Genomic DNA, 20,521 nt, shown 5'->3' on the forward strand with positions numbered 1-20,521 from the left:
CCAAATGCAGGCGTCCAGAACATGCTGAAAGATGCTCATTCTGCTTCTTCCAAACGCAATAATGACGTCAGGTGCTTACTATCATGATGATGCCGTCCGTTTGAAGGGCAGACATGGCCTACGGCACCCAATGTTTAGGTTATGTTCAAGACATTTCTGTAGAAGACATGGACTTGAATCAGTCAATGCTCCAAAATAGTCAAAGTCAAATCCGAAAAAAAAAGAGAATCAATAAATGAGATTCTCCCCCAGACTAGGCAAATGAAGATGCAACCACTTTCCAACGAACAAGTGCAAAAACTTTCCAACTACGACACTCTCGCCCAGGCTGATGACGCCCAGCCCGCTATCGTGACCTCCATCCCCGAGGTCCCCATAACCGAGGCCCGCAAGCCATGGCAGCCCGAGGATGAGGATCGGCTGCCCCGTCCCGGAGTGGGCCGCGCCAACATCGCCGCGACCTACGATCAGCCCGAGGGCACGACCGAGGGGGACTATGCGGCAAAGCACAGCGATCAGACCGTGCTGCAGCAGCACCTTGAGTTCTTTGACAGGGTGAGGAGACCTTATTTTTTATGTCTCCTATGTTGAGCCGTGGACTTGATCCGCTAATTACCGTCTCTAAAATGAACCAAAAGGACCGCGATGGCATCATCTGGCCGCGCGACACCTTTATCGGCTTCTACCGGCTGGGCTTTGGTGCCGTGCTGTCCTTCCTGTCCATTTTTGTCATCCACAGCAACTTCTCCTACGCGACGGGGGACTCGTGGATCCCGGACCCCATGTTCCGCATCAACCTGTCCAATATCCACAAGGACAAGCACGGCAGCGCGTCGGGTGCCTACGACGCCGAGGGCCGCTTCGTGCCGCAGAGGTTCGAGGACCTGTTTGCCAAGCACGCCCAGGGGCGCGACTACATGACCGCCCGGGATGTGGTGAACCTGCTCAAGGGGCAGAGGATGATTGCGGATCCGGTTGGTTGGTTCCATGCGTTTATTGAGTGTGAGTCTTTTGTTTCCTTTAAAGTGTGTAAGATTTTTTTTTCCAGCTTCAAAATTCTTGCTGACATCTCCTTTGGCCCCATGTCAAAGGGACGGCTACTTATTACATGCTGTGGCCCGAGGACGGCCGCATGAAGAAGGAGGATGTCAGGGGGGTTTTTGATGGCAGCATATTCTACACCATTGCAGCCAGGCGGGAGGAAAAGATGGATGAGGCAAAGCGCAGATGAGAATTGGGATTGTTTGCATGAACAAAGCCTGCCAACGAAAAAAGACATTCTTGAATGAAAATAACTTGAAAGTACAAGGTATCGAATACCTAGAAATAAAAATCTTGCCAAAAACTCTCACAAGACAAGGGGTATCTCCTGAAAACAAAGAAAGGCGTGACTGCCAAAAAATACATGGTCAAGGTCGTGGGACTCATTATCAATCTGCCGCTACTTTGTGTTCCTGTTTTTGTCCTCATTCGCCTTCCCCTTCTCGTCTGCGGAGGGGACACTCTTCCCCTTTTCGATTCTAGTAACGACATCGATGTGATCTTGCCTCTTTACACCGCGGCTCCACCTCTTCCACTCAAACCCAAACACCGCAATGCTAGCAGCCCCAAGGCCAATCGCGCACCCCACGACGACGAGGAGGGTCGTCAGAATGGCCCCTCCAGACTCGGGTGTTATATCAATGCGCTTTTGGAGGACGCCCCGCGGCAGTAAGTGTTGCTGGTGCTCGTGGGTCGTATCGGCTATGGTATCCGGTTGCTTTATCGATCCGTCTGGTATTGCGTCCGTCTGGACTGTTACTGATGGAGTTGTGCTTGATGGGAGCTGCAGCTTTGTTGAGCTGGTGATATCGACTGGTGCAGCGAGGATTGTTGCACAGAGCAAAGATATGACGAGAAAAGCAAGAGCGGCTGTGTGGTGACTGGCTCGGAAGGCAGGGTACATGTTGTTTGTATGTCTGTCCCTGAGCATGCAGCAGCTGTTTGTGTTGCCGGTGAAATGCAAGAGCTGGAGGTCTAGCGTGCTGCGGTCGTATGATGGTGATATGTGTAACAGTCCTGGCTTGGGAATTCAGTGTTCCCTAACGTATATACTGGCGTTGTTTGACAAAAGACCTCGCTCTATTGACCAAGGAGGATTCAAAACATTTAATAACTGCAGTGTCCTTTTTTCTTTATGATTCCCAACAAGGCAGTCACACGGCTGCTTAGATCCAATTCGCTTGCAAGACTCAGCCCTACCAGGACGAGAGCGCCGAGGTGACGGATAATAAATTCACGAGCAAAGAATTTCAGGCAGATGACGCCAAGATCACAAAAGGCCACAACGGTTACCTGACGAGGGCATTGCTACCTATTATTGCAGTACCATTTTCTGCTGGATTAAATTGGCCAGGCCTCACGATGGCTGCGCCGCGCGCTTGTTGCTTACACGTGGGGACGAACCCGACAAAAAGGGAACAAATTCTTTTACCCCCAAAACGGGTCACCAGGCAGCCGTCGGTTCAGGAAGCGAGAATAAATACATAGCCCCCAAATGAGACAGGATCGTGTAATTTTGGGTCCAAACGCGGCATCTTTTTTACTTTTATCTCTAGGATATATCAATGTAATAAACGCCTTCTATATACAATCCACACAATCTGCCGTGCTCCGAATGTCAAAAAAAGTGAAAAAAAAGAATAAACAGCCTTGTCACCAGGCCGTGTTTGCCAAGGCTTCAGCGCTTGGGGGCCAAAAGGGGGAAAGCGAGAAGCGAAGAAAAGAATATAGAGAACAAGGTCTGATGATGTTGTATCGCGGAGCATTCGAGCTTGTGGGAAATAGCTCAGTTGAGAGCAGATCGATGAACGGAACGGTTTAGGCCAGGCCCAGGAGCTGGCGGAGAAGGTCGGCCATTGACGTTCCTGAACCAGCACCGGCACCGGCACCGGCACCGGCACCAGCTCCGGCTCCAGCCTCCTTGCCAGCCTCCTTGCCAGCCTCCTTGCCAGCCCCCTTGCCAGCTCCTGCTTCGGCACCGGCGCCAGCAGCAGGCTTGGCCACGGGAGCAGCACCGGCAGCCTGGGGAAGGAAGATGCCCCACTCGGCGTTCATGTTCTTGACCACCATCTTGAGCTCGTTCTCCTCCTCCTCGAACTCGAGCTCGCCGACGTTCTTGTCGATGACGAAGGCGTTGACCTCGGTGCAGAGCCTGCCGATCTTGCCTTGGCGAATGTCGAGCTTGTCTGCGTCGTGGAAGCAGCCCTTTTTGTTAGCAACTGTCTCGAGAGTCTGTTTGAGGGAACAAGGCCTCTAATGAAACCAGGGGGCTACTGACTGTCGGCGTTCAGAATGTAGTCAATCTGCTGCAGCGTGATGTTGTCGGCACCCTCGGCGAGCGACACCTTGTACGACGACGGCTCGAGGGCGACGAAGCCGGCCGGAGGGGGCGGCGGGGTCTTGTTCTCCGTCACCATGAGGGTGCGGCCCGCTGCGGTGTTTTGGAACTCGACCTCGAACACGCCGTTTTTCTACAGTGTCCAGGGTGATGTTAGCAAGAAGCCCCTGTTCAGAGAGCAGCAAGTGTTTAGGTTCCCAGCAGCAGGGCAGTCTTACCCCGGGTGGGAACTTGACGTCCTGCTTGGTCGCGCCGGCTTCCAGCGCCACCGCGACGCCAAACTGGCCAGCAATGTCCCGTTCATCCTTCTTCTCCTCCCCCTCCTTCTTTGCGCCACCTGCCTCCTTTGCACCTTCGGCGGCGCCAGAGGCCTTTTCTCCAGCTTTGGCCGCACCAGCCTTGGCTGCGCCGGGCTTGGCCGCACCGGCGTCGACTGAGCTGGTTGCCGGGGCCGGGGCAGTGGGCAGAGCCCAGACGGCCGAGAGCTGGGCAGCAAGGAAGAAGATTGACGAGGGACGCATCTTGGTAGAGCTGTGTTGGTAGTATATGTGGGATGTGATGATATTTCCTTTTATATCAAAGAGGGAAAAAGAAAGAAGATACAGTGTTCAAACGAAGGTCGGTCCTGCCGAAATGATGAGAAATGGCCGGCCAAAGAAGTGAAAATGGTCTAGGTGCGTGCAGATGATGAAGCATGAAAGAGACGAGTTCACCGAGAAGGGCGATGCCACGAGCCTATATATAAATTCTACCTGATGTGACCATAAACATAACTGGTTGCCTCTGACCGGGCCAGGAGGTATCATCTTGTCACCCGTGACTGTGGCATCAAAGACCCGACCCGGCTGCTACTGCACCGCCCAAAAACAGGCATCTCCATCTACAAAGCCTCGAGCAAGGAAGCAGGTTCAGCCGCGCTGGGCTTCTGCATGCGGCAAACCCGCGCGTAGCCAAACGAGAACAAGGGGTGGGGATGGGTGAAAAAAAGGCAGCAAGGCAAAGAAGTCTTGTTTCCGACAAGCAATCGCAGCCGTCGTGGCATTACAACCAATTACCAGGGGACAAAAAAAGTACCCTGGTGTCAAATCAATCGCGATGCTGCAGTCAAGCTCAATATTCAAGCGCCAAGCTCAATGGGGTAATCGCCTGACATGTGGCTTGGCGGGCAAGTTTACGCTGCTTGTGGTTTCTAGAAAAAATAGATTGGCAACAAATCCTTTTGGAATTGCAAGGCGCGTGCAAAAGAACGTGGTGAGTCTGCCAAGGCTGCCAAGGCTGCCAAGTCAAGTGAGACGGCGAACCCCCTGAGGTGGGACGCGTTTGGATGGCCATTCACAAAAAATAAACCGCCAAGAGCAAGCAGCCCCTCGCGGTGTTATGTTTTCTTTTTTTTCCCCTGCTACTTGCGCTAAATATGCAAACCCAAAATCTAGTGGTAGCAGCGCCCGAAACTTTCAACATGCGCGGTAGAGAGTCAAGGGGGGAGTCAGAGTTTCTATCAACCTTAATCGGTCGCTTTGCCTGCCAAGAAGTGTTCCGAAAGGAAGATCAGCGAGTCAGCAGTCCGAATGAGAGAAAAAAAAAAGCACCAGGACAAAAAAAAATGAAATAGAAACAGAAATCTTCGGCGCAAACAAACGCGGGCAAGATGCAGCCATGTTAGAATTGGCGAATAATATGAGCAACTCCAGCCGGGGCAGCACGCAAATGTTTGCTGTTTCTTGTGCTGTGTCGTGTGCCCAGCTTCCTTTCTAGATCTAGGACTAATAAAAAAATCTGGAGTTCAAGTGGGTTTTGGTTTGGGGGGAAATCGTCGGAGCCCCGGTGAGCGTATCTACTCCGTACTCTACCGACCCGGCTACGGAGAACAAGTGGTTCGCTGAGTGGGGATGCTATTGCTGGATTTGGCCACTTGGCCCCGAGAAATGCGTTTGGGATTTTCTGGAACATGCATCCCTCGCCTCCACCTGCCAAACAATTTAAGCATGGCCAGATACGATAGATCCCTTTGACCCGCACGCATGCTGCAGACGATTTGCTTGGGATAATGTTATCTGATGTTGCGAGATGATCGATGGGCCAGCGGGCCACTCATCCGATTGCATGTTTCTGGGGCACATGGTATGCAGGGCAACAAGGTCAGTGTTTGACATTGATTACTGGGATTTTGGAATCGCTTATTTTGTCCTATGCGACAAAGCTGTCACGGAGAAAATATTGAATCAATTTGATCCTCTCTGCCAAGCTGCAAGGAGGCTGCCCTCGACAAAGAGACCTTGTGCTAGTCCTAGTCCGCGTCGTTCCCACTGGCCGGAAGCCCACCCGTCATGCCCCTCCCGAGGTCCTCCTTGAGCCTCTCCCCGCCGACGACCAAGGGCTTGCAGTCCTGCAGGCAAAAAATCATCCTCGCCCACTCGGTCGGGCTGGGGTTCCTCCAGGCGTGCATGGTGGCGCGCTGGACCATGACGTCGCCCCGCTTCATGACGGTGACCTCGCCCGAGTCGAGCACGCTCTCGACGGTGCCCTCGAGCACGATGCCGTAGTCGAGGCTCTGCGTCCGGTGCATCATGCACTCGTGCCCCGGGCCAAAGTCGACGTAGCGCAGCACCGTGCCGTTGGCCCGCACCAGCCCGTGCTTCGAGTGGCCCTCGCCGTCCAGCGTCGACTCGTGCGCCGCCACGTCGCCGTCGCCGTTGAGGTCCACCGGGAACTGCGACGTCGAGTACGCCACCGACATGGCGATCTTGCCGTCGTCGTGCGGCGCCCACTTGACCGTGCGCTTCGAGTGCACGATTGCTTTTCCGGTCGCGGGGTCGTGGCCCGTCAGATACGTTGTCGGACCTGGGAGGTCGGGCGAGAGTTGGCCTTCGGTTGGTGGGCGGTCTGTCATGGTGTCTGCCGTCTATTGTGAAAAAAAATTATTTTGTTTGTTTTTTTGTTGGAGGGAAAGTGAAGTTGGCCCGCACTCCGCTAGTTGAGGGGGAGGGGAGATGTCTTGAGGTCTCGGAGGACCGAGGGTAAAGGTAGGTAGGTAATTATTCCATTGCCCAATTGACTCTTTCGTTTTACCCGACTGGCTGCAGATGGTGGCGTTGAACGGCGCTGCACAGTCTACTGTACTTGTACTGTACATACAGCTTGTCTTTGTCTGTGCACCTCGAAAAACTTCCTTTTCCAGTAGTCACGACGGATGGTGAGAAGGTACCTGCCCAAGTAAGCCTCAATTTCCATTCCTCGACTGGCCCATTGGGTTTGCTTTTTCTACCGGTGCAAGTTCCGTCCCTGCTTGCCCTATCCTGCGTACATCCCGAAGCCGGCGCGCCACCACGTTCACCGACTTCCCCCGCCCTTGTATTGCTTCTTGACTCTCCTTCTAACGGCCATCCATGATGACTAAATCCCGTAGGATAGCTGAATTGCCCTATGCTCCTCACGCCCGCAACGGATTGACTGGTCGCTAACTTCCCCGCTTAGCACTACCTACTCCAAGCATGTATTCGTCTTCAAGATGAGGGACTGATGAATAGGTAGGTAGCTACCCAAGTTCCCGGATTACGATACAAACCACAACACATCCCCTCCCGCCAGATGAGCTCCCCATTTACTGGCTCCCTATCGGCCATCATCCAAGCAACAGGTTGCCTAGTAATCTGTATCTTTATCGGCAACCTAGAACTAGACTAGGTCTAGTAGCCACCCTTGGCCGGGGTACCCCTGAGTACCCTTAGGGCGGCCCCAAAGTTCTCAATGTCCTGTGAAAGCTTCTCCCTCTCTGCTTTCACCAGGCTGTTTTCACCAGCAAGCTGGTCCAACTGGAACTCGTCTAGACTGTGCACAAATTTGGAGTTGAATACATTCAACGGGCCATCTTCGGCGTAGAGCAGGTCGTGGTGAACAACATACAAGGATATATTGTCGATGAAACGCTTCATGGCAACCTTGTAATAGCTCTTGAGCACGTCGTGGATATACTCCTGCATATGTTCGGCATTGCTCTGATTGTGGGTCGCTATGCTCTGCAGCTGCGCCTCGGTAAGCACGTACGCAACCTGCTCAACGTTTTCCTTTAACACGTTCAATGGCGCGCCTGCCACCTGTCTGATATTGGTTATCAGGCGGTCCCCCTGCGCCTTTGTGAGATTGTCGTTGAAGTAGTGGTTGACCGTCCACGGGGCGCATCCACGCTCCATGTCCAAAAGGGAATTTGCGTGCTTGCGAGCACGGTCGAAGCAGTTCACGACGTGATCTCGCAGGTAGCCTTCGCACAAGGTGTCCTCCAGCTGGGAGTCTCGGCAGATTTCTCTGATGGCTTCTTTGAGAAAGCTTTCAATTATGCGGATGGCAATCCCGATGTACGTTCTCGTGAGTGCTTCCCAGTTTTTGGACTGCTCTATGAAGATGGTCGCAAGCAGCGATCCATTGAACTAAACACATGTATTGCATCAGCTTTGGAACCATAAAAACTAGGTAGATATGGGATAGCTGGGGTTGTCAACTCACCGTGCCCAGGTCAGCAGTCCGACTGTTGGTGTAAACATTGCGAATGTACTTCATAATGCTCTCGCTGCTCTGGGATGAGTTTGATATGGCACTGAAGATTTTTATTAGAGCCTTGCTGTCGTTGAGTGCAGGCAGTTTCCTGATGACAGGGAACACTCTTGCTAATGAACCATAAGTTTCCCAATCGAACAATGTATTATTACCCCTATTCTTGATATTCCAGGACTGGGGACTGGTCTCCGACCAGGATCGATCAGGCTCGATGGGCTCTGGCATGGGAGGCTCAGGCTCGAAAGGCTCGATCTCAGGCTCGGGCTCAGGCACAGGCATAGGCTCAGGTATAGGCGTAGGCTCAGACGCTTCGGCGGGGGCTTTCTTCTTCTTGCCCTTCTTTGATGCAGCCGGCACAGAAGTCACCTTTTCGTAAAATGCTCTGGTGTGACCCTGTCGCGATATTCCAGCCGAAAACTGCTCGTCCAGCTCCACGATGCGGGTGATGAGCCGGTGGGAGTCATGGGCAAAGAATCCGGCATGCTGTGTGTAATTGCCGCTCAGGGCGTCGCGAGTGATGGACTGGAACTGGTCGCACAGATTGCCGAGATAGGCCCGCTGCGCGTTGGGGTCTGACCTCTGAGGCCCCATTGCGCGCTCCTTATCCGACAGTGTCCGAAGCTCTCCCTCGACTTCGGACCTGAGCTTTTTGAATTCGCTCTTGACTAGATCGGTCAAGAGGGCGCGCACTTGGGCCTTGAGGGCTCCGTTTCCGGTCCTGCACGTCCGTTTCAAGACCGACCAGGGCTCCATCGAGAAGAAGACTTCTTCTTTTTGCAGGCCTTCTTCCAGTGACATGTCAACATCGTCAGCGCCGCGGTTTTTCACAATGTAGTAACCCAACGTCAGTTCGCCTCTCTTGCGGGTTACATGGTCGATGGCAATCTGCTTTATGGTTGCTTCGACCGCAAGGTCTGGCTTGGTCAAGACTCCCATGGTCCTCTTCATATCAGGGTCAACCTGCTTGGCCAGCCTTAGGATCTCCTGGGTGGCCGGGTCGACGTTTGCTGGGACTATGGCGAGGATGCTAGTATATACATGTCGTGTAAGTCTGGGTATGGGCAAGTGCAAGGGATTTTGATGGTAATCATGTACGGCAGGGGGACATACATTGTTCTGGGATCTCTCATGTAGGTCATAACCATGTTTCTAACCAGAGTCATGTCGCTCTCGGTAGTTAGACCTGCCAGAATGCGGAGGGTTGGTCAGATGGGCCTTTGCTCAATTCTACATCTTTGGAGTGAAGACCAGGGCAGGACGACTCACCTACCGTTTCCGTACGGAATATACCAGGCACGTCAATGACGGTAAAATGCTCTTGCTGCGAACCATCAGCGTCTTGAAAGTGGAAAGAACTCGAATACCACAGTCATGCATGAGTTACCTTGGGACTGCAGATTTCGATCTTGAGCAGGTGTTGGCTGAAGGCTTTACCGGAATCGGGCTCGCCCGGACTGCGACGACCGGAACTGAGACCAAGCTCTCGATTGACGTCTCTGAATACTTCACCGAGCCTTTCGTTATCCATCTCCATCGCCGTGGTCCACTTGCGAGAAAAACACTTGAGCCTGGCAGCCTCGTCCTGGTTTGCGTCCTCGTGGGGGATGATTTTGACAGCTACGGACTCGAAATCCTCACGACGGCAGGTGATTTGAGTCGCGTAGCGAGTACACAGCTCTGCGTCCCGTGGGAATGCGAATCCGGTGATGCCCTCGAGGACCGAGCTCTTGCCGGAGCTTTGGTCGCCTACCACGACAAGCTGAGCAAGCGTTGCGATTGTCAGATATTATATCACAGACGCAGCGGGCAGCCTTTTATGGCATTATATGTAAAAATAAAAAATGATTATAGTATGTACCTGCGGAAGTGAAATCCGGCTGCCAATGAGTTCGCGTAGTTTGTCAACCTTGTCGAGCGTGGCCGAATTGCCACGCTCACCGAATCCGCCATGGGCGCCATTTGTGAGGCCGCCGTTCATGGTTGCAAAAGAGGGGAAAAAAGACAGCCGCGGGACTTTATATTGGGGAAAGATTCAAGGTTTTGAGGCTTCAGCGTAAATGTCTTCAGGGTAGGGGTTTCGAACGAGAGTCGAGGTGAAAAGTGATAAACAAAGGGAATGAACAGAAATGAGAGGACAGCAACCCATATTTACGTGCGTAGCGGAAGCCGGGTGCCTAGAGAAAATCCATGCATGCAATCACTCGCTGGGCATTAATTGCGCAGAGCTGCATCGTAGCCTTGCTTTGTTGTTTGGCGAGCTGTATTTAAAGCGGAGATATGGCCGCAAAACGAGGCGAATCAAGGCGAATCAAGGCGAATCAAGGGCGCTTATCTGGCGCTGTGTGATTCGGCGACAAGCCAGAAAAATGTCACCAACGTACTGGAAATTCCATATTCGGACGCGGGGTAGCGATGCGCAGATATTGAGCAAACGTCGAGAGTCACATCGCCGAGGCTTTTGCATGGGAACTGCACACCTATCGAATCTGTAGGGGCAGAAGTGGTGGTGTCGAAAACATAAAGAGGGATGGATGCATTGCCACGCAGCTCAGAATGTCAACCTACGTTTCGTAATGAACGCATTTTACCCATGGAGCCGTACCCGACAAGGGAGCCGACATGGACGAGCAAGCAAAGACTCGGCTGAGAATCCTCAAGGTTCGGTGCAGATGACACGGTAGAGAGGCTTCTTCGGGTCTAGAAACGCGCGGATGCCGCGGTGCCCATCGCTGCGGACGAACAGAGTCACGCTAGGGCTTGTCTACGTGGGAGAAGCGCGAACTATACAATCCCCCTCATTCCGAACCGGGCTGGGCAGTCGGTATTTCCTGAGCAGTGTCACGAAACAGACATACTCCAGAGCACCCTAACATTTACCACTTTGCAAACAATTAGTTCTAGGCGTAATTTACTAGTCTGCCTCACAATGCCTCGGTCCATGCCCTTTACATCAAAACAAGGTGGTCGTGGTGGTCCGGCCCCAGGAGAAAAAAATAAAGTAAACTTCCAGGACGGCGTGGCCGAGTCGCTGGTTTGCTATGCTCAAGACACGGATGTCGATACTTGCGATATCCCAGCCAACCTACCATACACGGCGTATATACATAGTGGCAATCTCTTGCAGACGGTGGCCCCGGATTTATCACAGATTTACCCCCGGGGCTACCGGTATACGTGGTAATCTTAAAACAATAGGTCCCTTCACTAGCGGTGTGTAAATCGGGCTAAATCAAGTCTCGATATTTGCAAATCGGCACCGATCTGGGTTGCCTGTGACTATCTATATCCGGATTTGGGCTGTACCAATCACGAAAGAACAAATCAACGCCCAAGATGTTCTGCGACCAAACTGTAAAAGAGCATCTATCCTGATGGATAAGATCTTGTAATACCTCACCACCACCAAGTACATTATTCTCACTTTGTAAGCAATAGATGCCAACCGCTATGGATCAAGCTGGCTTGCCATCCCTCTCATCCTTTGAATAGGCTCTATGATGTCAGGAAAAAAAAAGATCAAGAAACGCACGTCGATCCCTTGGGCTGGTTCTTTGCTCCCTCCCTCCAATTTTGCCCACGTTGCAAACGAAGAAAAAGAGTACCGGGACGCTGCTTCATTGGCGAGTCGACTTGAGATGAATGGCAAACCTTCCCCCAATCTTTAGCACAAAGTTTGTTTGTTTTCTTTTCTTCTCTTCTTCTCTGCCACACTTCAGCACAGAGGCGAAAGGGCGAAGGGGGTCACACCATACCTGGTAAAGTGCGGGTACCCGGCATCAGCAGTAGTTGTGCTGTGCCCCCCCTCCAAACGTACACTTCTGGTCGATGCCCGGGCCTCTGATCTCTACTGTGCTACCGTTGTGGCTGGGCGAGGGAAAAAAAAAGTTTGCCGATGTTGGACCACCCACCAGCATCGTCCAATGTCGGCCTTGGTATCCTTGTTTATCGGTCTCGACCGTCCACACAGCGTGCGCCATTCTTCCCCAGTACTTTTGTACCACCAAACTAAACCGTGAGGGCTTTTTTTTTGTCGGAGAAGTAGCGTTGTCTGGTATTCTATTCACACAGAGTTTATTGGATTTTTCTATCTCTTTTGGAGCGAAATCTGCTAGACTGGACGATGGAGCGGGGAGGGATGAAGGGCTTGTCCAGCAAGTACCCAGATCTCGGCCGGCTCGATCATCAATGTAGAGATCTTAATGTCTTTATTTTTTTTCATTCTGCCTTAATTTTCAAAAGTGAAAAAGGGAATAAAGTACCAAATAGCCCAGCTTCGAGAAAAGAATCTACATCGAACGAATTTTGTTATATCCGATTGAAACTTGGGCAAACAACTGGGCAATTCGGCAAAACTATCTTGGCCAAAACACTTGTGGATTTTATCCGCAGCACCGTCATTGGGAAATAAGCAGCCCAGACCTGACCCCGACAGATAGATTTGTTGCTGTTGGTCTGGCGAGCCACATCATCGAGGAGCCTTGCGAAGTGTTTGTCGGCATCTATTTTCTTCTTGTCAAATCTCCTCAGCTACGCGGGCAAGCAAGCACTTGCAAGATCTGCTCCTGGGCGGTCGCTACGCTGCTGTCTCTTTCAGGACAAACGACAGGCCACCTGGAAATGTGCGTGACATATCCGTACTACCAGCCGGAGCGAGATATACCCTCACTCCGGGGAAAGGTGGTACTCATCACCGGGGGCACCATAGGCCTGGGGAAGGAGGCGGCGGCCCAGCTGTCTCAGAATGGTCGTCCGGCGCAGGTGTGGATCGCGGGCCGCAACGCCGAGAGGGCGGGAGCTGCCATAGCTGAGATCCGGAGGCGGCTGAGGAAAAAGCCCGGGCCCATGCCCACCCCCCATCGCGCCGCCCCTTCATCAATGGCCGAGTCGGAGTCGCCCTTCCGCTCCAGCAACACCTCCATCGCCTCCTCGGTGGAGAGCACGGGGAGCCAGCCGTCGACCAGCAGCACCACCACCGGGGACCAGAGCGGCCTGCAGGGGAGCAGCAGCACCGGCATCCTGGACGCGAGCTCGCTGCGCCGCAACAGGAGCTACATCGACGTCGGCAGCCGCAGCTTACGGCCCGACAAGGTAGGTCGGAGCCTCCCCGACAGCGCCTCGGGCAGCACGACGCGCAGCCACCTGGGCGTCGACGACGGCGGCGGCAAGCTGCCCGACGAGACCGAGGTCTACTTTCTGTACATGGACCTGGCCAACCTCGACTCGGTCAGGGACGCCGCCTCGCGCTTCCTGGCCTGCGTCGACCGCCTCGACATCCTGATCCTGAACGCCGCCGAGGTCTCGGTGCCTTCTGGCGTCACCGCCCAGGGCTACGAGCGGCACTTTGGCACCAACCACCTCGGACACGCCCTGCTGATCAAGCTGCTCATGAGGCTGCTCGTGCGGACCGCCACCTGCGACTCGGTCGGGTCCGACGTGAGGGTCATCTGCGTCAGCTCCTTTGCCCACCGCTTCACCCCGCCCGAGGGCATCGACTTTGACAGCCTGAAGCCCGATCCCAGCTCCTTTCACGATTCCGCGAGCGCCACGGGATCAACGACAAACATCACGCAGAGCGATACGAACCAGCCCGGCCAGCAGGGGCGGGACGGCGGCGGCGGCGGCAGGCCAGCGACGTCGGGCAGCAGCCAGCGGCCGACGCTGCGGAGGCGGCGGTCGTCACACACCGGCAGCGGACCCTCCTCGCGGCTGCTGTACGGGCAGAGCAAGCTGGCCAACATCCTGTACGCGCGCGAGCTGGCGGAGCGCTGCCCGCTCTTCACGACGGTGTCGATCCACCCGGGCATCGCAAAGTCCGAGGGGAACTGGCGCAGGGGCGGGTCGCGCGTGGTGGGCAGCGGCGCGGTGGTGGAGCGGTTCGAGCAGTGGATCGTGCCCGTGTTCGGCGCGTCCATCGACGAGGGCGCCAAGAACCACCTCTGGGCCGCCACGGGCCGCGGCATCAGCAACGGCCAGTACTACGAGCCCGTCGGCGTGCCCGCCAGGCCGAGCGGCGTCGGCGACGACAGGGTCCTGAGCTGGAAGCTGTGGGAGTGGACGCAGAGGGAGCTGGCTGGGTATAGTTTGTGACGGAGCATGGAATGGTGCTTTTCCCATGGCTTGGTCTCTCTTATTCTTCTTGTTGTACTCTTTGCACCCAAAAAAAAGTTGGACTGGATGCTCCGGAACGAGCTTGATTTCTCATGGTTAGCGTGGTTCATTAGGGGATTTCTTACTGCAATTGGCAGGCACTGCCTTGTGTTACTGTAGCTCACTGGAGTCCAACGAGCGAGCGGTAGTAGGGATGGCTTTCAACAAACGGGCTTTAAGGCCTTGCTGTATTTTGTTTCAACACCAGATTATGAGTAATTATACAGGTTCATTGGATAACAGTCGGAAAGGGAGTAGGCTCAATAGCTCCTGGTGTCTTTGCAGAGAAATAAAACCTCGGCATACGACACAAAATGTGAGTGACTGTGGTCTCTCCCTCCAGTTTTCCATGTCCAGATTTTATTGACTCCAACTGCATGTGTTTCCCACCTTTGCTTGCTCTTTGAGCTCATAACAGTAGGAAAGCAAATATCGAAACTCCATCTCAAATTGACCTAGCTTCTGCGAACTAGAACCGTTTCGTCTGTATAGGCGCCCACTTAGACGCTGGGCTCCGTTGATGGCCGCTTTGGTGTGTGCCGACGAACATACTCATACTTCCTGTTTGACGAAGCGTCGGTGGAACTCTCGTGAAACTTCTTATGCTCTCAAGAAATTTACACGTTGGTCGGTCAAAGATAATCTTCTTGTCAGTGTTCTATACGGCAACGATAAAGGGGATGTCTTTACAGATCGTCTGAACCGCTGCGCCTGTGCCAGATTTAAGCATAGCTCACAGCAAAAGTCTCGAACTTTGGTACGAGACGTCGAAGGTCTGCCTTGATGGAGCCGGTGTGTTGCAATACATGTACTTGCTGCTCCCCGGTAAAGGATTCAAACCAATCGCTTATACTTCTTGACAGCTTCGCGTTTCCACAATTCTTATGAAGTTTACGCTTCTTGAAGAAAGCTATCAGCCCTGATTCCAGGGACGGCTGGTCGTCCAACCTCACACCAATGTAATTGTCGGTACGAAGGAGCCAGAGACCCTTGTTAACGTCTTCTAAATCGACAAACAGACCAAGGCCAGTTGCTGTGATTGGGACTTCGTGCCTGTGCTCTGTTGTTGTCGTGTGCACAATGGCGAGGTGACCAATCTCCACGACAATCCTTGGGAGCATCATAGTGTCCCCCACCATCCGCGTGAGCTGCTGGTTCGCATTGGGCATACGCTCGTTTCCATGGCCGGGTGAGCTATTGACAATCACAGCTTGGCCAGACCTATCTGTGTCATGGCCGGGCTCTTGCTTGATGTATACTGCGTCCGTGGGATGTAGCGTGGAGACGGGCTGGACAGCAGCGCTGATTGAGCCGGGTGTTGACTGTGAACTGGTCGTCAAAGGTTTGGACTCCACCTTGGGCCAAGTCAAACGGAAGATGTGAGGTGACGCAGTCTTTCCTGGGCCCTGTCCGCTGGGGCTATCGTCTGGGTCAGACACCAGGGCCAAACTCAGGAGGAAGGGCTTGTTGAGCGATATTGCCAGGCTGTTCACATGGTAGAGGTCACCGGTTGGCCTTTCCTGTGTCCTGTGGGTAAGGCGGAACGGAGCAGAGACTTTGCGGACGAGGTGACGGACTCGATTAACCTCGTTCTCAAGATCGGAGAAGTTGAAGGCTGGCTGCGATGGACTGCCGCGCAAGCTCTTGATCTCTGCCGTAAGCGACAGGAAAAAGGCTAAAAGCTCTCCTTGGAGTCGCCGGGCTTTTTCCTTTTGGTGCTTTTTTGTATGCAGCCCGTTCTCTTCCTCGTTTTGGGCTTGAACCGTTTTGTGACTTTGGATGTATGAAAGCAATTTGATGGTGATGAATCTCTTCTCGTTGTCTCCATTCCTCAGCATCCGCCTGACTACTTTGGCAGCTTGATTGCTGTGCGAATCATCCCAGGCAAATCCCACAGGGTCGGCTCGACTGCCGACGTCCTCGACCACGCTGTTCAACATCCGCACTAAATTCACTTGCACACGGGGTCCAAATGGTAGCAAGGCCACCGATGATGCTTCGCCTTTGAGATCTAGCATCGGTCCTGGGTGCGCTGGGTTGTCGTCGCGAGCCATCGCGTTTTGTTGAACGGAATGTGACGACATGGTGATAATCCTGTCACCTCTTGGTAATTATTAGCGCAAGAGAAATAAATCGGCCAGGAGGATCAAGATGTAGGTCCTCCGGTGAGGCTTCGGATACCATGGCTTAACAAGTAAGTAAGCATACATTTGCGGATGTCACTATGGAATCACCGAGCCCGTGAAACGAAGGTGGTCACTTGCAGTTGACGCCTGATGCGAAGACCATTTGACTGACGTGGAAGTGAAGTCGAGAGCGAGCAGAAATCTGTTTGCCAGCCCTACCAAGCAGATGCTCCAGGCAAGTCAGAATGGCAAGGAATATTTGATAGCAGGCAAGAGGGATCTGAGGTTGACGCCGAAGAGCTCAGAGTTTCAATGAAGCAGCCTCAGAGGTTGGGGTGTTTGACAACCCGGGAGGGATTGGCTGGAAGGATGGATTGAAAATTTCGATGCTCGACGCGACATTGAAAAGCTCAATTTTCTGCTGGCTGGTTGATCCGTTTGCCCTAATTGCCTTCCTGGTACGAGGGCGATGGCAGCCTGCCAGGCAAGCAAACAGTCCATCCACCAGTCCATCTCCTTGATATCAAGATCCGCCCCGACATACCAAGTTCCAAGCATAATTCTGGAAAATACAAGAATTCAATTCCTCTTTTGGTACATTCTACAAACCTTGCTCCTTTTTTGTAGGTTTTTTTTTCTTCTTTTTTTTCGAACTCCTCCAGGGACATGACGCCAGTTTGACCAGCAAAGCAGCACTCCCAGGCCCAAGGCCCTCAACGAGACTGCAGCCAGAACTGTTGAAAGCCAGGTAGGTCAAACACAGTACATGCTCGGCATCCAGCTTAGACCATAGGTGAAGTCAGCGATAAGCTCAAGCAAGGCGTTCTCCATCTCCAACTGACTACCTCATTCCCCAGACGACATAACAGCGACGCTGCGAAAACAATCAAGTGACTTCTCCGGCGCTCTGAAAAGCCAGAACCTCGTCGATCGCAGTGAGAACCTTCGAAGTCCCCACCACTCTCGAGCAAACGATGAACCTGCCAGGCGCCAGTCTTTCTTGTCGCTCAGTCAGGTGGACTTGGCCAACACCAAGCTCCTGCGTATGCGCAGCATTAGTCCAGCGGCCAGCCGAAGCCAGCTAAAACCCGAGTGCAGCTCCTACCACGTCCATCACACCCTAAGATCCGATACCCATGGAGCCACCCCGGCAGATGTCCGCTTGACAGAAATAGTCACAAGGTTTCTATGAGTTCCTCGAGTTGAAAGATGTCGTCCGGCACAGTATGGCTAGAATGTTCAGGGCATAATCGGCCGTGCATGATGCTGCGTCAGAATTAAAGCTGGCTAATACCGACACTGTATGCAGTTCGCAGTAGAAAGCAGCTTGAGCCCTGAAGAGCTTCCAGTAGCTATATCAGATGACTTGTGGCGCAGCAACATGCGGCGGGAATCAATGCATACGGTAAAATGTCATGAGTCCAAATAAACTTCAGACGGTTTGGGGACAGAAACAGCAACTATGACATAGTGCAAGCCCCAAGGGCATGACATCCTGGAGACCCGGTCGCCCTTCTGGCGAAAATGACGTTGATTTTATGGGGCCCCGTCAGGTGTGGCTGAGCGTAACTGCTGTGCACGTGGATCACTTGCGAGGATGCGTCGTAATTAATATTGCGCATGAAAGTATGGAGTACATAGAACATCAAGCGAGTAAAATGGAAAAAAAAGAAAAGAAAACAAAAAGAAGAAAGTGAACTCCAACAACGGAAAAAGCTGACCCAAGGCTTCCGAAAAGAAGGCTTCGGGTGTTCAAAGATCGTACCAGAGTACTGCCAATCCCGGTGTGACGGAGAGTACGGCTAGCATTCCCGAGTCCCGTACTACCACGCTACCGGAGACAGGCACACCCGCGATCTCGCCTAGGTAATACGCGACTATTACAGTACGGACTGTACGATGCACGACCATCAATATATGCCTTGACCGGGTTCCTTTAATTGCAGTGCCGCATGGAAAAGGCCTGAAGCATAATATGTGGTAGGTGCTGCTTTGGGGGTTGTACATGGACTCCGTGGGCAAACATGACAGGCGGTGAAGGACCAATGACTTTGAGCCGCGAATCTCGATCGGCACCTGTACTACTTTACTGCCCTCTCCACTTTGCCCACTTGGCCATACCTGAAGCAGGTTCCGTAATAGGAGTCCCGCAAGACTGACGATCTCGTCGTGGGAAGAAAGGCTTGGGAGGTCAAGGAAAAGTCATTTAGTGCAATCTCCGAGAAGACTCAAATGACTGGATATGTTGAGCCCAATAAAATTCCAAGAGCTAGAGTCGAACACAGTCGTGTACAAATTCCAACACTTTGCTGCTTTGCGCTTGTTGCCGTAAAAAGAGATAGATTATAACCAAGGGAAATGAAAAGAAGAATGGAACGTTCACCCGTTTGTTGAGAAAGAAAACTGCGATCAACGCTTGGACGGTTAAGTCGGACCGTGACCAGCCAACCAGGAACCCGCGCTGGTGGCCGTCCACAAAAGTGGTCAAGTGATCAGCCCGCTCGACCAGTAAGCCGGGGGGTGACAATATGTCGATCCTGTGCTCTGTTACATCTGAAGAAAAGAAAGCGGAAGCCACGGCGATGATCCTTGTCCTACCATGTGCCACAAACTCTGTTCTACCTAGCAGTAGTAAGGGTAGTTGGGGGGTTTTACTGTCAAACTGTACTGTAAAAATAGGGTAGTCCAAAGGTACTTTAGGTACCTACCTAGTTTAGGCTTGGCCCTTTGCTATCCGTACAACGAATCCAACACGTGTGTGTATGTGCGCGCGTGTGCTTGCAGGGCGCGTGGGGAATGTACTCTGTAGGTACAGTATGTATTAATAAAGAACACCTGTCGAACATGTCTTTGACTTGCGATCTTTTACATACGTGGTAATTATTTACCATGTAATTAGTAGATGTCCCAAGAAATTAAGAATGACAGATTGACATTAAACCCGGCTAATACCCAGCATTCTGCAGTGCGGCGATCGGTACCGTCTTTTACTAAAGCTTGAGAACCCTTTTTTGCTCCGTAACAACCCGCATAGTCTTTTTTGTTCATCCACCGGGGAGGCGATAAAAAAAGGGAAGGGAAAAAAAATAAGAATACCAACATGCTTGTCATAATAACAACTGCAGGGTATCCAGCTCGCCAGGCTCATTTGTTCTACCGGAGTATTATTACACGTTCCAGTGACACGCATGTGAGCTAAAAATGGGGATTGACATGGGATTTGTTCTACAACCCCACAGCAAAAGTGCGTCTGACAGAAGGACGGACCATGCCGCCACGCTGACGTATTATATCGCCCCCAAAGGAAGAAAGGCAAACAAAGAGAAACTTTTTAGATCAAAGACGGGGGAAGAAAATAAATGAAGGAAAACAACCTTTTTAGTTGGACGACCCCTTAGAGTTGGAAAATGACTAAAAAAGATAGCGTACTTTTTTTTTTTCAAATCCCGGGGCCGCTAGACTAAAGAACATGGCTGGGTTTGCTGGGGTAGTTAGAGAAAGAGAAAAAATAAAAACAAAGGATTACCAGATCTGTGTTTCTAAATGTTTGGGATCTTTCTTGCAAAGACGGCAATTGAGTTTGTCGATCGGCAGCGCAACGATAAGCAAAAGAACGGACCAGTCATCGAAGGAGAATCGAATCAAGGTGGGGTCATTGTTGGTACATTTGGCCTTCAATGACGCAGGCCCAGCAAGGAAATGTTCGGCCGTCAGCCGAACGGCAAGGGGATTTTCTTTTGGCAGCTCGCTGGATTATTGCATTGAGAAAATGTATGTGAAACCTTCTTAGCAAGTTGTCTTTTGTTGCAAATGGTAGAAGAAGCGATTAGGCAGGATTGTCAGCCAAAGAAAAAGATCCCAGGGGTCTTGTTACAAGCCCAACTGCCCTTCTCCGAGGAACATTGACAAAGGAGACTGACTTTCAAAGGCAAGCATCGTGAAGCGTGTGGCTTGTGTTGACGAATAATAATATTAAAACCATTTTTTTTTTCTCCAAAAAAAAATGTTTGTTTTGCGGCTCTAGAAGTCGATCGTCGGTTGGTTTATCGTCTAGCGCCATCGTCTACCATTTTATGCAATGTACCTGGTGAATTTTGCGAGAGGAAAGATGGAAAACAACCCCAAATCCAGGGTCTACTTGCCAACCCAACAAGGTGGCCGTTTGAAACTATCGCGCGATGCAACGGCGCCCTGACGTTAACCCCGAACAGAACTTCAAACACCAACCACCCTTACTAGAGTCATATCCGTCATTTTTTCATCCCATTGAGAAACCTGAAATTCAAAATATCGAATCCCGTTGGGCGCAAAAAAGAAC

General features: G+C 52.3%; 8 protein-coding genes across 8 annotated transcripts; 3 read left to right on the forward strand and 5 right to left on the reverse strand.

Annotated features, from left to right (window-relative positions):
- Nucleotides 1–179: 179 nt before the first annotated feature.
- MGG_02110 (caleosin domain-containing protein) lies at nt 180–1,460 on the forward strand. The gene is made up of 3 exons (XM_003708832.1): nt 180–555; nt 639–1,002; nt 1,092–1,460. The coding sequence occupies exons 1-3, from the start codon at nt 262–264 to the stop codon at nt 1,229–1,231; spliced, it is 798 nt and encodes a 265-aa protein (XP_003708880.1). The 5' UTR covers nt 180–261; the 3' UTR covers nt 1,232–1,460.
- On the reverse strand, nt 1,361–2,211 carry MGG_14603 (uncharacterized protein). The gene has a single exon (XM_003708833.1). It carries the CDS (start codon nt 1,970–1,972, stop codon nt 1,442–1,444), a length of 531 nt encoding a protein of 176 aa, XP_003708881.1. The 5' UTR covers nt 1,973–2,211; the 3' UTR covers nt 1,361–1,441.
- Nucleotides 2,212–2,559: 348 nt separating this feature from the next.
- Nucleotides 2,560–4,082, reverse strand: MGG_02112 (uncharacterized protein). The gene is made up of 3 exons (XM_003708834.1): nt 3,598–4,082; nt 3,320–3,512; nt 2,560–3,227 (listed from the first exon to the last, which is right to left on the reverse strand). Exons 1-3 carry the CDS (start codon nt 3,898–3,900, stop codon nt 2,860–2,862), a joined length of 864 nt encoding a protein of 287 aa, XP_003708882.1. The 5' UTR covers nt 3,901–4,082; the 3' UTR covers nt 2,560–2,859.
- Nucleotides 4,083–5,666: 1,584 nt separating this feature from the next.
- MGG_02113 (cupin domain-containing protein) lies at nt 5,667–6,763 on the reverse strand (the record flags this gene model as incomplete). Its single annotated transcript, XM_003708835.1, has 2 exons — nt 5,667–6,220; nt 6,718–6,763. The coding sequence occupies 2 exons, from the start codon at nt 6,761–6,763 to the stop codon at nt 5,667–5,669; spliced, it is 600 nt and encodes a 199-aa protein (XP_003708883.1).
- A 302-nt stretch (nt 6,764–7,065) lies between these two features.
- Nucleotides 7,066–9,908, reverse strand: MGG_02114 (uncharacterized protein; the record flags this gene model as incomplete). The annotated part of the gene is made up of 6 exons (XM_003708836.1): nt 7,066–7,803; nt 7,880–8,957; nt 9,041–9,113; nt 9,197–9,251; nt 9,315–9,689; nt 9,789–9,908. The coding sequence occupies 6 exons, from the start codon at nt 9,906–9,908 to the stop codon at nt 7,066–7,068; spliced, it is 2,439 nt and encodes an 812-aa protein (XP_003708884.1).
- A 2,897-nt stretch (nt 9,909–12,805) lies between these two features.
- On the forward strand, nt 12,806–14,017 carry MGG_02115 (oxidoreductase; the record flags this gene model as incomplete). The annotated part of the gene is made up of 1 exon (XM_003708837.1): nt 12,806–14,017. One exon carries the CDS (start codon nt 12,806–12,808, stop codon nt 14,015–14,017), a length of 1,212 nt encoding a protein of 403 aa, XP_003708885.1.
- A 216-nt stretch (nt 14,018–14,233) lies between these two features.
- MGG_02116 (uncharacterized protein) lies at nt 14,234–17,687 on the reverse strand. The gene is made up of 2 exons (XM_003708838.1): nt 16,286–17,687; nt 14,234–16,180 (listed from the first exon to the last, which is right to left on the reverse strand). The coding sequence occupies exon 2, from the start codon at nt 16,159–16,161 to the stop codon at nt 14,800–14,802; it is 1,362 nt and encodes a 453-aa protein (XP_003708886.1). The 5' UTR covers nt 16,162–16,180; nt 16,286–17,687; the 3' UTR covers nt 14,234–14,799.
- MGG_16035 (uncharacterized protein) lies at nt 16,516–18,647 on the forward strand (the record flags this gene model as incomplete). Its single annotated transcript, XM_003708839.1, has 4 exons — nt 16,516–16,540; nt 17,073–17,246; nt 17,520–17,608; nt 17,942–18,647. The coding sequence occupies 4 exons, from the start codon at nt 16,516–16,518 to the stop codon at nt 18,071–18,073; spliced, it is 420 nt and encodes a 139-aa protein (XP_003708887.1). The 3' UTR covers nt 18,074–18,647.
- Nucleotides 18,648–20,521: the final 1,874 nt, after the last annotated feature.

This window comes from Pyricularia oryzae, chromosome 1 (assembly GCF_000002495.2).
Source record: "Pyricularia oryzae 70-15 chromosome 1, whole genome shotgun sequence".
Classification (NCBI taxonomy): Eukaryota; Fungi; Ascomycota; class Sordariomycetes; order Magnaporthales; family Pyriculariaceae; genus Pyricularia; species Pyricularia oryzae.

Coding starts and splice junctions, on each gene's coding strand:
- MGG_02112 (XM_003708834.1), bottom strand. CDS start 3,900: ATGCGTCCCTCGTCAATCTTCTTCCTTGCTGCCCAGCTCTCGGCCGTC. Junction 3,513..3,597: donor ACGTCAAGTTCCCACCCGGG/GTAAGACTGCCC, acceptor TGGACACTGTAG/AAAAACGGCGTGTTCGAGGT. Junction 3,228..3,319: donor CTACATTCTGAACGCCGACA/GTCAGTAGCCCC, acceptor TCCACGACGCAG/ACAAGCTCGACATTCGCCAA.
- MGG_02116 (XM_003708838.1), bottom strand. CDS start 16,161: ATGTCGTCACATTCCGTTCAACAAAACGCGATGGCTCGCGACGACAAC.
- MGG_02110 (XM_003708832.1), top strand. CDS start 262: ATGAAGATGCAACCACTTTCCAACGAACAAGTGCAAAAACTTTCCAAC. Junction 556..638: donor ACCTTGAGTTCTTTGACAGG/GTGAGGAGACCT, acceptor ATGAACCAAAAG/GACCGCGATGGCATCATCTG. Junction 1,003..1,091: donor GTTCCATGCGTTTATTGAGT/GTGAGTCTTTTG, acceptor CCCATGTCAAAG/GGACGGCTACTTATTACATG.
- MGG_14603 (XM_003708833.1), bottom strand. CDS start 1,972: ATGCTCAGGGACAGACATACAAACAACATGTACCCTGCCTTCCGAGCC.